At 47.2% G+C, this 14,706-nt stretch overlaps 1 protein-coding gene across 1 annotated transcript; it reads right to left on the bottom strand.

Moving 5' to 3' along the window:
• Window positions 1-11,024: 11,024 nt before the first annotated feature.
• LOC123082520 (uncharacterized) lies at window positions 11,025-14,045 on the bottom strand. Its single transcript, XM_044504843.1, has 4 exons — window positions 13,761-14,045; window positions 12,514-13,647; window positions 11,636-11,720; window positions 11,025-11,334 (listed from the first exon to the last, which is right to left on the bottom strand). Exons 2-3 carry the CDS (start codon window positions 13,628-13,630, stop codon window positions 11,680-11,682), a joined length of 1,158 nt encoding a protein of 385 aa, XP_044360778.1. The 5' UTR covers window positions 13,631-13,647; window positions 13,761-14,045; the 3' UTR covers window positions 11,025-11,334; window positions 11,636-11,679.
• Between the last annotated feature and the right edge of the window lie 661 nt (window positions 14,046-14,706).

Genomic DNA, 14,706 nt, shown 5'->3' with positions numbered 1-14,706 from the left:
GCCTGGTGCGGTTGCCCGCCTTCGCCGCATCCTCGACGACTTCGCGGCCACGACGGGGTTGGACATAAACTTCTCCAAGAGCACGTTTGTCCCCATGCACGTGCCTGCCGAGGTGTTGGAGGAGGCCGTTGGCACTCTTGGTTGCGCTGTCCAGGGGTTCCCGCAGGCCTATCTCGGGCTCCCGTTATCGTGGGAAAAGCTCACCTTCGCCGACTACCTCCCCATGCTTGCGAAGGTGGACAAGTACCTGTCGGGCTGGCGGGCTCGGCTACTCTCCCCTGCCGGGTGGCTGGTTCTGCTCAGCGCGGTGTTGGACGCCCTTCTGACGTACGCGATGGCGGCCATGCTCCTTCCACCGGCGGTGCTCGAAAAGTTGGACTCGCTACGCCGCGCCTTCCTCTGGAATGCTGCCGACCGTGCCACCGGCGCGCAATGCCTCGTGGCCTGGGTGTGGGTCTGTAGAACCAAGGAGGAGGGGGGCCTCGGCATGCGGGACCTCGCGACGCAAAACCGGTGCCTGTTGATCAAAATGCTACACCGTCTCCACGCGGCTCCCACGTCCTCGCGGTGGGCAACGTGGGTGGGGGCAGGGCTTGGCGGGCACTCCCTGCTATCTGCTTCGGGCTCCCGGTCGGCCAGAGAGCACGCCAAGTCGCTGTCCAAGATAGTGCCGCTATACCAGAGTCCGACGACGGTGGTGGTACGTGGCGGTCGGCGGACGTCCTTCTGATTTGACCAGTGGCTGTCGTGCGGGGCGGTCTCGGCGGCCTTCCCTGCCCTTCTTTCGCACGCTACGGACATGGAGGCCACTGTGTGGCAGGTGCGCGCCCACGGCCTCGACCGGGTGCTCGTTCCCAGGCTCACCACCGCCGGGGGCGCAGAGCGGGGGGGCCTTCTGGCGTTGCTCACCGAGGTTCGGGCATCCCCTGGCGACGACGAACGCTTCCCTGTGTTGTGCCAGGGCGCAAGCGGGGGCGTCGCGACGGCTGCCGTCTGCGCCTTGGAACGCTTCGGCAGCACGCGGGCCTCCTTCGCCGACTTCATATGGGGGGGCGCTGCACCGTCCCGTGTCCAGTTCTTCGGGTGGCTCCTTGTGCAACGGAGGATTCACACGAGAGATGTCCTACTCCGGAAGACTATTGTGACGGCTGAGGAAGCTACATGCCCCATCTGCGAGCATGTGATCGAGACGGCGGATAACCTGATCTTCGATTGTCCCCTTGCCCGCTTGTTCTGGCTGGCCGTGGGCGTTGAGGTGGCCGGGAAGGGTTACCATGTTGGTGCGCTTCAGGCCCTGGACGTGCGGGGTGTGGCCGGTGATGTTGCCCATGCCTCCTTCATCCTCCTTTGCTGTTGGCAGTTGTGGAAGCACAGGAATGCCGTGGTGTTCCAAGGCGCCCGGCCTTCCCTGGCCCGTTTGCTCGGGTACTGCCGGGAAGACTCGGTCCTTTGGAAAGGCCGTTTGAAAGTGGCCGACCGTCCATGCGTAGATAGGTGGCTGCGCGCGTTCTCTCAGGCGAATTAGCCTTAGGTTTTGGGTTTGGCGCCTGTGCCCGCCCCCCCCCCCTCTCTCAGTCCCTCTCCCCACCCCCCACATGTGTAAAACCCTTCCCCTTCCCAGGGGTGTGATGCAATAGAAAAAAGAAATATATTCAGGTGGAGGGCTTCGCCCTCCCCCGATGACCTTAAAAAAATCATCTCCTCGAAATGACCACTGTGCCACTCGATGTTTGTTCTGTTACTAGAGTAGTTTTGGTTAGTGTTCAACTAAAACAAATGTAGTTTCAGTCACCAACTAGACCCATGAGCACCATCATCTAGACGAGAGGCCAGGGGACCTGCAGATCCAATCCAAGCGGCAGCGCGGCGATCCAATCCAACTTACCTATACGTTGCGCCGTTGTCTCCCTCGTCCCCCTCGTGTCGCCCCCGTGGGCGACCCAGGGGGATCCCTAGCCGCCGTCCTCTCGGCCCTCCTCCGCCTCTACCTATCCTCGCTGCCGTCCGCAGCGCCGCCGGGCAAAGCTTGGCCGGCTTGGCGGCGGCGGGGCGTCTCTTCCCCTTGTCCATCGCAGCTGGAGTGGGGCAGCCAGATCGGACGGGGCGCCGGGCTAGCGTGGGGTCAGGCGGCGCGGCGAGCGGGTTTAATGGCGACGTCGTGCGCTGCGCGGCGTCGGTGGTGGCTTGCTCGCGGAGTGGTGACGGCTGCGTGTTGGGCAAGATCGATGGTCGTGGGCGCTGCCGGGTTCAGATCGGATCCATCTGGGTCTTGGGCTTGAACGCCGGTGGCCGCCACGGGGTGGTGGTGGTCGTCGCTGACCATGCTGGATCGCTGGATTGGGCACCTGGAGATCTACGATTGATACTTCTCGATCCTCCTTCATGGTGGGTTGAGCCCCATGGCTCTCGCATCTCCGCAGGTTTCCGTTCGTGGTCCGTTGCCAGATCCGAAGTCGACGGAGGTTTGGTGGTATAGGATGGGGACCGGAGGAAACTTTGTTCGGCTTGCTCGACCCGGCATCGGCGACGTCTCTCGCCGCTGTTACCCTCCATGGAGGCGATGTCGAGGTCTCTCCTATCCACCTCCGAACTCCTCCCGGACGAAAGTCAAAAATTCAGTCTGGATTGGGCGGCGGCGGAGTCCTTCGCGTCGAACCCTCCATGGAGGCGCTGTCTTGGGAGGTTCTGCTGTTCGGTGCAGAGATATTGTGGATGACTCCGCGTAGCTCCAGCAGCGGCGACGATCTGGAGGTTGCCAAGAGGTGCGGCGTTGTTTCCACCGCGTCGATGACGACGAGTATTGGCGGCATGGTGCGGCTGGCTATCGACGACAGATGCGGCTGGATGGACGAGCGCAGGACGGGGGCGCTGTCTGGCACCATGGTGGCGTCGACAGCTGACCCGGCAAGGTCTTTGCGTTGGTACTTGCCCTAAAGATGGTTAGGTGGATGACGGCGGCGGTAGCCTCGGTGAGTGCGCCGGACCGGTGTGTGACCCATTCCCGGTATGTAGCTGGGATGGGGCATCCGGCATTAGATGTTAGGTTTTGGTGTGATGTCTGTTTGGTATTTGGCTCGGACATTCGTCACCCCTGCATCAAGGGGAATGGAGTAGCGACAGGTGTCGCCGAGATGGTGGCTTCAGGCTTACTGATGTAATGCTTTGTAAGATTTATGAGTATAATTAATAAAATGGCTGCATGCATCGCTGAGATGCAGAGGCCGGGGGAATCCTCCTTTTCTAAACAAATATACAATTGACAATACAACAGCTAAACCACCATTAGTTACTATAAGTATTACCTACTACATTCCGTCCAAGTCTAAGCATCGGTTGATATATACTATTGGTCTGTCAAAACTGAAACCCCAGTATCAATGTCAAATATGCTGGTATGCCCTTCTATATATGAATTTCAAGGATACTTCTAGTTTACCGTCGCAAATTAGTTTTGGAGGGCTTAAACGTCACATCGTCAATTGACATGATACAGATTCACTTATGTGTTGCCTTGCACAGTGTGACAGATGGAAACAAATTAATTGACAAAACCCTCTTTGTTGCGCGGATCATGTACAACATCTCGTGCTATAAACGAAATTATGACTTCGCAAGTGGAAACCAGGAAGGTTTAGCTATTTGTGTGCTGTGTGTACTGTCCGGTTATTGCCGTGTTTCAGTTCCAAAACCCGAAATACTGCTAGCTCATTGGTCTTCCCATCAAACAGCAGCGACAGCCGTATTGCATATGCACCTGAAGAAATTAGATATCTTAATCGGTAGTCATGCTAGCTTTCAAATCACATTTAGCAATATTATGTCCGTCGCCATGCGATCTCATCGACAGTAGCCAGAAAGGCATCTTAATTTGCAAGTTTTCAAGTCACAGCACAACAACTGAAAACTGAAATACATAGTTCTGAGCTCCTTCCTTTACCATACCGGTGTTCCATTTCTTAGAATGATTGTAGAAAAAAATGAAACCCTAATACTAGTGTTCCGTGATCGCTGCGCTGCGTTGGGGTCAATACATTCTTTTGCCTGGTTCCCCAGGCCTACCGAAGTAGAAGGAAGAGGCTACATTCATGAGATCGGTAATACTCTGCAGATCGACCTTTCCTAGGTCACGAGTGAGATACTCGTCCGAGCAGCCATTTTGAAACGTTGTGATTTCATTGGCGTCGGTGATGTCTCTCATTCTTCTAATATTGAACTTAGTTTCTTTGTAAGAAATGCAACTCTCTGAAAAAGTAGCAATTATATGATATCTTTGTGTGTGGAGTTCATCTATTAGGAGCCCTCCTCGTTATTTTCTTCACTTGAAGGATGAAGAACAACATTCTGATTACATGTTATCACTAACCATACTCACATAGTAAATAGCTCAACAATAGGTTGTTGTGATATAGTATATTAAAATCCCTCACATCCGAAAATGGGTTTATAGTGACAGTCATATTTCTCAATTTTCATATTTCGGAATATTTGATGGTCTGGATATCAAGGAATTTTTGAATTTCTGAATATGCAGCAGTGAACCCGTCGTTGAGGGAAGAAATTGCTATAGTTTTGGTGCATAGTTAGTACTGATGGATATGCAAAACCTCATGCCATGTAACCATGGGGTTTAGTTTTGCATCATGTCATTGTTGCCTGCTGACGCCTCTGTAGTTTGTGACTCCTGCAGTTCTGCTTGCTCAATGGTACACAAATTAAATGCTATTCCCACCGTTCCATAGTGTAGTGTCAAAAAATGACTTACATTATGATGCGGACGAAAAAGCAGAAGAGCTGAAAAAGCAGAAGCTGGATTACAAAAATGGCCACAGAGTGGCTGCAGTCTGGCCTCCATTGATCCTTTGTTGAGTATACAGATAGAAGCGCTAAAGACTGTTGGGTGATTGATGCGAAACCAAGTTTGATGGCTCGTTCAGTGCTTAACTGGATCTGGATCGGCCATCACATAGTCTAATGCAAGTTCAAACCACTACGTAGTATCAACAAAGGTACTGACCCATGGTTTCTGATTGCTTATTTGAACTACATTTGGACTGACTTCAGCTAACAATGGTTGCTCTGTTAGGGGCGGCATCTACTCTGGGCCACAGGAGGATGCGCTCTGGATTAGAGATAAGAATCAAATTTCGGCGGGTGGATATATCGTGTATGTGGGAGGTGAGGAGATGGATACGAATCGTGTAGAATAAGATTGGTAGATGGTGGGGCGCGATAAATGGGCTAGCTATTGGCGTTCGTCCAGAATCCAGTGTGTGACAGCCCACATCGTCTGCCTAATTCCAGGCTGGTATGGTGGAGGCCAACGATGTAATGTGGCATTGCAGTCAGATGTGGGCCACTAGTCCTATACATATAATAATATAAATACCGATAATATACGTGGGCCTATACGTTGTGCTTTGAGAATCTCAAGGGGAAAGAAGGGCAAAGATGTCGTTGCAAAAAAAAAAGGCAAAGATATGGAGGGCATCTGTACTGGAGCACAGAACATCAATTTCGATTGCACCTCCACAAACCCTAGAACCTCCAAAAACTACAACTCTCGTTTAGCTCTTATGGTTGGCCTGCATGCAAAAGTTTGGTTCTAGGAATGGGAAGCGTTGGGAACATTTGTTCTAGCGAGAACAAAGCAGCCTGGATTCAACTTTGAAACGTGATGGGAAGGTCGTGGCATACCTGTAATATTCCTGCCAGGAACCACAACATACATATCTCACAGTACAATAACCAGCTTAGGCACAAAAAGTTATACTAAGTGGCACTCCAACTGTAGGCCTCTCAGCACATTCATCCAACACTTTGTTCCTGACAAAACATTCCATGTGGATCTCGGAGAACCCGCTTCACTTTCTCCCTTGGAATACATATCGAAATGGTATGCTGACTTGTGCAATGAGGACCTGGCCAACTTGAGAAATGCCTGGTACAAAGGTGTCCTTGGATGGCCACCAGCCCACCACTCATGACATAGTTTCTCTGATCCTTGTTACTGATTTTTTGACGCACAAGGAACATGTATTTGCAGACCTCGCAGAACTTTAAAAATCTTTATCTGAAGAGCTCGTACTGTAAGGAATTGGTGGAAGAAGGCCTCACTGGAAAGAGTAATGGAAAAGGTCTTATCATGGATACCACCGATAAGAAACAACTGTTCTACTAATGATGCGTTTCAACATAAACAAAGTATCACAAAAATATATACACTAGCAGGGAAAGATGGCACACACCATTAAATGAAAGCAGAAACTAATTCAGTTCTCGTTCCGGCTCGTTTTTGGACCATGAAACATCTCAAACACAAACAGATCCGGTGGGCTTCTGGCTGGCAAGAGATGGCTCACCCTCCTCAACTGCTCTCCCTTGTTTCATCTGGCAGCACAAGGATTCATGCTGCCACAGTGCTGGATTTGGTAGACGACATCTGACACATCTGTCATCAGCATTAGTCGGCGGAGCTGTTCAACCCGCGACTTCATGTTTAATTTAGGTCACAAATCCCAATAGATAAATGGCGGTGACGAACTAAGAACTTGCTATTACTTTTGATTAGACACGGTGACAGAACAGTGTCTGTAATTTTTGACGCAGAATATGCTGTAACTGAAGCTCGATACTCTCAAACTGATGAATTCCCTTATCCTACACAGCTAGCGTACTGCTGCACCGACTCCAATGAACCAAGGAAGATGGGCAAACACACGAACAGAAGAAACAGAGGAGCCAAGAACAAAACTCGACTCGCCAATCTAACATGCCAGTGAGCTCTACCCTACCCAATCTACATATACTAGTGAGAACCCATGATTCTTGATGCCCGAGGAGTCTCGCTGGCTGAGAGGTCAGGAGGTGTAGGAAGTATCTTAGTTTGCTGCTTCCTAAGACAGAAGAGCAATGTAGAGTAGGATAACTTTAATTCAGGGAGCCTGAAATTGGCAGGTAGATGAGCCCACCACTTTAGCTTGTCCAACCCTGTTCCTAGCATGAGTTGTATGACAAGTTCAAGGCAATCAAGTTTCCATGTTTAGATTAGGGTACTTCCCAATGCATCTCATTTCTATTATGTTATTAATGCCACTGCCACCCAACGTTAAGACCTAATATTTTCTTCCAACGAGTGGATTTTGCAATCAAGTGATAATCTGCTATATGCAAGCTAATGGATGGTGCTGCTACGTAGGTGCAAAAACTGACTCTGAATTGATCGGAAGAAAACAGAGACTCGAACTTCAATGGTATGGCATCAGCAACCTATTGCTCGAGTATTTATCCTCTGACCAAGGCTACCTACCATTCGAGTATATATAGACAAGCTTGCTATACACACGGGACAGTTCGAATCTCCATGTTCTTGAGACCAGACGTTGCTAGGAGTAGGGCCCATTCGTCCACTCCCCCATGTGGTGATTATTATTTGAGGACCTTCACCAGGTGATCAAACATCTATTGTCTCAACAAATCAGAACGCCGAACTAAAACCTACAGGTTTTTCTGGGTGGTGCTCTGTTATGTTCAACAGTGGTTATGTTTGAGTATTTATCGGAAAATCCAAATTTACTTCGTACAAGATGGTAGTGAGTATGCATGTATGATCCATGGCATACAAAACTGCCTTCGGCCATGCCCTTTTCATTCTCGTTTCAGACTTCCTGATGCAGCTGGATGCTATGTCTGTGGATACTGAAATTATCTGTTGGTCCCACATTTAGAGATAGTAGAGGCATACTATGATGATCTTGCTGGTGGATAAATGATTGTCTGTAAGCCTCGAACTGTGGATGCTGCTACCCTATCTCTTCTCTCACGGATTCAGCACAAAGCCTCAACCAATTCGATCCTATTTTTCCTCACATCCATTGCTGGTAGCAGTTCTTATGATTGCTCGAGTTTTGTGTATATCTGAACCATTTTCCGAAGCCCCGTCAGAGGAGCGCAAATTGGCAGATAGGTGTGCAACCTGTTTGACAGAAAGCCTCGTCCTCCGCCGGCAAGAATCGATCATCTGTACAAACTACGGCTAATATAAAAATGGTGAATTGAGTTTCTCTGCACTTTGGACTTTTGTTTGCAGGCATTAATTTTCATCCTCATGGATTGTGGGGTCGTTACAACCTTCTTATTTAGATCCCTGTTTCTTTACAATAAAGTGTATCCTTTTGTACTTGCGTGTGAATAGAATCTAAATCAGCTAGGTTGGCACATTCTTAATTATCTGGATATTAGACAATCAGGCTCCAGCAGACATGATCGTGTCTTTTATCGGATATACCAAAGCATACAGTCTTTTGGGTATACTTTGGTATATCCCCTTGGTAATGAATTAGAATTTAGAAGCTTATGCTAATTGTACATGAGAGAATATCGAGAGCCAAGATCTAACACGCCTACATTTTTGGATTTTCTGAAAAAACTTGGGCATCTAAGATTTTGGGAATGGGGGAGTATGAGTGAGTAGCTTTGTTTTCGGTCGCTGATGAGGAGGCTGGTCTATAGCGGTTTGTGCGGCAGTGGTGGTCTGTGACTTGCTTTGAGATATGAGCCCAGTGAGATGTTTATATTCACCAAAGTGAAGATAAAAAACAAGTTTGGTTGGACCGGGGCCAGCAAAGTCGTGGGCCTGGTCTTGGCCAGAGATGTGTACTCAGATTTTCCCTTGGGACCCAACCTAATTATGCTAGCACATGACACGGCCATAGCTCTAGTAAATACAAACACAGGTTACCCCGCAAACAAAAGAAAATACGAGCAAAATGTCGGGTTCTGATGATGCATGTGGCCATTACATGCATGAGTTTTCCATATGTACAAACGTTTACCACCCAGGCTAGTTTGTTCGGTGTAACAAGCCAGCAACTAGCTATTTCCCCACACTCTAAATATGAATGTAAGATGTACTCCCTCCGTAAACAATTATAAAAGCATTTATAGATCCACTAAAGTAGTGATCTGAATGTAAGATGTACTCCCTTACGTACTCAGGGTGAAGTCTTTCTCTTCTATGGAAACTCAAGACGGTGATGACATCTATGGAGTATGGCTCGCAAGAAGTGCTCGCAATCGTACGATGTGATAGCCATGGAACTACACTGCAGCAGCACAATGCTGAGATATGTGGGGCCGGCACATAATTGCGAGTGATCAAAGCTGTGTGCGCCTTGGCACATGTGCTAGTGATAATTTCCATCAGTTTGGCAGAGTAAACCAGCAGTTCAAACTTTGCTTCGCAAAACGAAACTACAGTTTTATCAACCATTTCGCGGAACTATACAAGCAGCTTCTATTGTTTGCCGGTTTTGATCTCAAGCGTCAACTTTCATTCAAACATTCCCCTGTTCTTTGCAGATAATGAGTAGAGTGAGGAGGATTTTCTATATAGGGTCGTCATCTCAACACTTGTAATCCACACATTGCATCATCAAATAACAAAAAAAAAAAAACAGATTACGTAACATTAAAATATAATCATCTAATCAGTAGACCTACAACATATAAGAAGGATAGTTTTCTTGGTTGTGAGAAGACTCAAGTCAACTGTGACAAATGAAGCAATTCATGTCTAGTTGCCAAATTCCTTGAAGTTCTGTAGTTTAGAAGCTGATATTGTTCTTACCACATACTACAATGCAAAATTGTCCTTGTCCATTATTGTATGGGCAACCTGGTGCATGTAGCTCCCGCTTGCGCAGGGTCCAGGGAAGGGTCCGACCACTTTGGGTCCATTATTGTATCAACATGTAAATGCCAGAAAAATAATACTAGCTGAATCCATTATTGTGTGAATGTCATATCATACTCCATAACAATGCTGCAGTACAATCTAACAGTAAGCAGTGTTGTCAAATCTTTAGACTTGACTGACAGTCGTGCTAGGATTTTAGAAGAGTGCAAGTTAGAGCATGGGTTTCAATTACAAAGCATGATCATGAACAAACGACACCAACGGAAAAAAATACGCAAAACTTGATCAGTCACATTTATGCACTTCACTATCAGAAGCAACTCAGAGAGCGTTTGGATCGCTCGCCAGCTTACCTCGCTAGGCAAGGCAATCCTTGCCGACAGAGGCGAGCCGATTTGGCTAGCTCGGTCAACCGAAGAAAAAGCTGGAAACCGCAGGATACGAGGCAGGCTTGCTCGGGAAACAAATCCCTCACTTCCTTGCTGAGCCAGGCTAAGCCAGCGCTTGCCAGATAACCAAACGCACCCTCAGTTTTATCCTCAATAGAAACCTGGAAGGCATATTCCAGTAAATAACTTTACTACATCAGAGATGTGTGAGAAGGCAGATTCTGGGACCATACAAATTATCCATGCGCATACTTACATATGAGTTTTCAGAGCTTGAGAAAGCATAAAAAATTTCCTCGTATCTCAGGTGATAAAATAGAAGCCTTATCAAATCAGGCAGCAGAAAGAAAGGCAACATCATGGGTAGCAGACAACAAGAAAAGGAGAAATTCTTTGGTAGAATGCAGAAAAAAATGTGGTTTGTGTCTCGTGTGTTTATATAATGCCAGAGATACGTAACCACATGCAGCAAACATAGAGTAGCATCAACCTGACCGAAAATTTGCAGATAAAAAGTGGAAGGTGCTAAAGGATCCTATAGCACTGAACATTGATGGTTACATTTTTCCTCATAAACCTGTCTGAAGTTTCTTTTAAGCAGGCAAGTGGAGCTAGGAGAGTGGCAGCGGCAAACTGTAGAGCGATTAGAACGACAGATTCAGACCACTATAGAGCCAAGAATGAGTGTCCGAGCCGAGCATGGCTGACACTGACTGGCTTAAGAAGCTTCATCCAAAACATTACTCGATGAACCTGAAGGTAGGAGTATATAACCTTCCTAGAACTAGGCAGCAGCCATAATTCTATGTATATTATACCTTATAATATACAAGCATTACCTGTCCCAGCTACATATGGTGGTGAGGTGACGTGAACTTCATTAACATAGTTAAAATCACTAGCAAGACTCAGAAGATCAATTCTAGATAGATAGTGACTTCACAAAGACCATGTGTAAACAGCAAAAGCCCACGGCTTCACAAAGCAGAGCCGACCATTAACCCAAGAAACTCTGCAGGTCACTAATAAGGAACGCAAGTTCACTTATATCTGCTAATATATTAGATAGTACCAAAGTTCAGACATTTAAATCCAACAAGTTCCACTTCAGAGACCACCGTACATAAAAGTACATACTACATATAGGAGCAATCTCAGCGTCAACCACATCACATGCCTCAGCATATGGAGGAGACTAAACCAACTAGACACTTTTCTTCATTTCAGCAACCAATGTGTAACTCTAGGTACCTGCAGAACAATCAATGTCATCTCAGTAACCCAATTTGTACTACTCACCCGCAGAAGAAATCAAAATTTTTATGATTCCAACAGTAGATTTTAACTTTGCCATTATGCAAATTAGAAGAAAGAATCTAAAGCTGAACCATGTGCGGATCGAAATTATACTAGTAGACAAAAAATTACAAATGGAGAACAATAATAGAAGAAAAAATATTTTGTAATGGTTGACAACAATAAATCTTGCATCATCTTCTAAACTAAGTATCCAAGATGAAAACACATACACATTGCAGGAAGATAAGTTTACCTCACTCATTCAACCAAGATAGCACATTACTGGATCACATGTGGTCAAAGTTCCAGCTCGACCCATTTCCACCCAACTCCCCTGCCTAAAACCAAAAGAAGCAAAAAAAAATTCAAAGTGAAGTTGAATCAGTGAGAAAGCAATATGTGCAAACCGCTATATATTTATGTAAATGGAAAAGGGAAAAGTAGCTTTTGTGACAAAGAAGTAAATGACACCACATCTATTGCCAAGTGCAAACAAGAATGTTAAGACTGATTAAATGTTCAACAAAAATGCATTTGTCTATAACTCTATTGTAAGAGAGCCTACCATTTATGACCAATGTGCGAAAATAAAATATGCACATTTAGCATCACATAGTACCATTCGAATTATATGAACCAGTAATATTTTCCACTAACAAATTCAGTATGTGCTGTTATGAATTGATGAAGACAAAGATTGTCTTGCACATACATTTATTGGATAGAACAACATAACGATCTTTTAAGCTTTCAAATGTGGCAGTGGGTTAACTATTTTACATACGAGATGGTTTCCTCATATTTTCTTAGTGTAGTTATAGCCAGTTTCCAATTGTTATAAACCTCCCGGTGGAAAGATCATTAAACGGACAGAGTCATAGTTAGCATTTAGCAGTGGCAAGGCATCAAAGCAATAGATATCCGCAATCCATCTTTAATGTAGCCAGTAATAATAAGTTACATCACGATCAATCACAGGCACAACAAAGAAACAAGCAGCTCAATGTATTCTGATCGATCCTTAATCATATTAACAATGTTACAGCAATCGCATACCAAAATAAACTGTAATGAATCCCAGCAAAACTAATTGATTTTTTTGGTTGTGCAATGTAGATAGGGAGGTATTACCTGCAGTGTAGAAATTATGGTAGGGATAAACCATGTCGATACACATGTCATTTCTTTTAATGATATGTTTGATCTGCCCTGAGTCAAGTTGGAGCATGAAGTTACCAATCGCCGTAGACAGAACAATCGCATTTGTGTCCTCATCATACCCCACGATAAATACCAAAGGCTTTGTGCTTGGAAGCAACCCCTTCAAAGGATTGTTTTTGTGCAGCAACACCCATCCGACAACACCGTCACAGTTAAGTTTCCTCACCCATAATTGGACGGTCAGTCCCGACAAAACAGCGAGGCCTAGTGCACCATCCTCCATCCGTAAGTGCTGAAAAGACCAGTCACTGATAGCGTTGTCTGCCGGCTTCCCAATCACAGCAAGACTCTGCATTTCAATATCAAACACAAGGGCATCACCTCCACAAATTGACCAGCAAAGCACATTTCCGACAAGGATGCTGCACCTTGTCCAATGAATTCTATTTTCTATCACCATCGAGAAAATATCTCCCCAAGCATGAGATGTGGAGTCATAGAGAGAAACGGATGCCTGCTCGTATCTGTTGCAGATCAAGACCAATTTAAACGGCCCCCTGATGCAATCTCCGTGCACGTGCCCATCTTCGGCATTAGCACAAAGCACCGCGGCATGCCAGTCATAGAAACTACCCATTGGACCGTCGTGAAGCCCTGGTGGAAAAGGCACGCGATGTTGCTGGCCGGTGAGAGGATCCCACATGACGGCCTCACGCCGACCCCCGTTGATCAGGACGGCAAGGCCGTTGCGGCAGCCCATGAAACGCCACTTCCCCATGGAGCTGTGTCTCTTTGGCACCGAGAGACGATTGGCATGGACACGGTCAGGCGCTTCCAGGATGGGATTGAAGTCGCAGACTACGGTATAACTTTGGTTGAAGAAGCCGATTAGCGGGGGTTTCCCGTGGTGTTTGCGGAAGCGTTGGACGAATTGGGGGTCAGATAGGATGCTGCGCCAGCGCTTGCATACTGCGGACGCACGTGGGAGGGAGGATGGCTGAGGAGGGAGGCGCAGGAGGATCTCCTGGAGAAGGTCCTCGTCTTCCAGTGGAGGTGCCGTCGCCGGCGAGCAACGGCGGCGGCTCATACTTCAGTTTAGGGTTCCTGAAAGCAAAGAACGGAAATTAATCATCAATCAAGAATGTTAAAACCAAATCATCAAGCAAAGAACGGAAATCACGATCTATGAAAGGAGTAGTAGAAACAAGGGGCCTCACCGTTTCTTCCAGGGGCCGGGCCGAGCGCCGCCTTTTGTTGCCTCGACCGTCGAGGAGCTAGGGTTAGGGCGAAGGACGCTGGTGGCTGGGCCAGGGACGACCGGATGGAGAGATTCGGCCGAGGGCAGGAGGAGCGCGGCCGACGGTGGGAGAGATTTGGCCGAGGGCAGGAGGAGCACGTCGCCGGCGCGGGAGGGGCAGCGGTGGCTGGCCGCCGGCGCTGGGAGAGGCCACGATCTGAGAGAGCGATGCGTTTTGTTTTTTTTTTGGTTTTGAGATATTCTTTCTTTTCACGATGTGAGGAGTCTTTTCCACTCTGATGTGGAGGCAATTATGTAAAAAAAAAACAGATATGACCATCCACGAAAATATGGGGAAAATTGGGAGCAAGAGGAGCGTCCTGCAACCACAGTTCAGTCCAACGATCAGCTCTGGAAATGTATATCAGACAATCTGCAACCCGATCGTGTGTATGGTTAATGTAACATACGCCACCCCTAAAAAAATGTAACATACGCGAAGCCTCATATCTTTACCTTGAATCATCCACCTTTGAATCTCCTTCATTTAGTTGATGGCTCGGGCAAGAATCATCCACCTTTGAATCCTCAAGCACCTTTATTTATACAGAAAATTAGCAACGTCCATTTGAAGTAGAGTCACCAGGTTGTGTGTCCTTCTCGCACCCCCGATAGCTCTACCTTGAACGCATCAGTACAACCCCAGCTAAAAGCACGGCTTGACAAAATATACTCACGTGCGCTACCGCCAATGAGCACATCCAATGTGGCATCATTATTGTATGTGTTGAACGAACCAACCACTAAGACCACAATACACCCCTCCTGCGTGTTTTGGGACAAAAGGAGGTGCCTTTTGCTATTCATCGGCCTGCGGTGTCCATTTGCCGTGGTGCAGGCAGTGGGGTGGTCTCGGATGCCGGGGC

This window comes from Triticum aestivum, chromosome 4A, assembly GCF_018294505.1.
Source record: "Triticum aestivum cultivar Chinese Spring chromosome 4A, IWGSC CS RefSeq v2.1, whole genome shotgun sequence".
In the NCBI taxonomy this organism is placed as follows: Eukaryota; Viridiplantae; Streptophyta; class Magnoliopsida; order Poales; family Poaceae; genus Triticum; species Triticum aestivum.
This window is presented reverse-complemented; position numbering and strand designations above follow the sequence as displayed.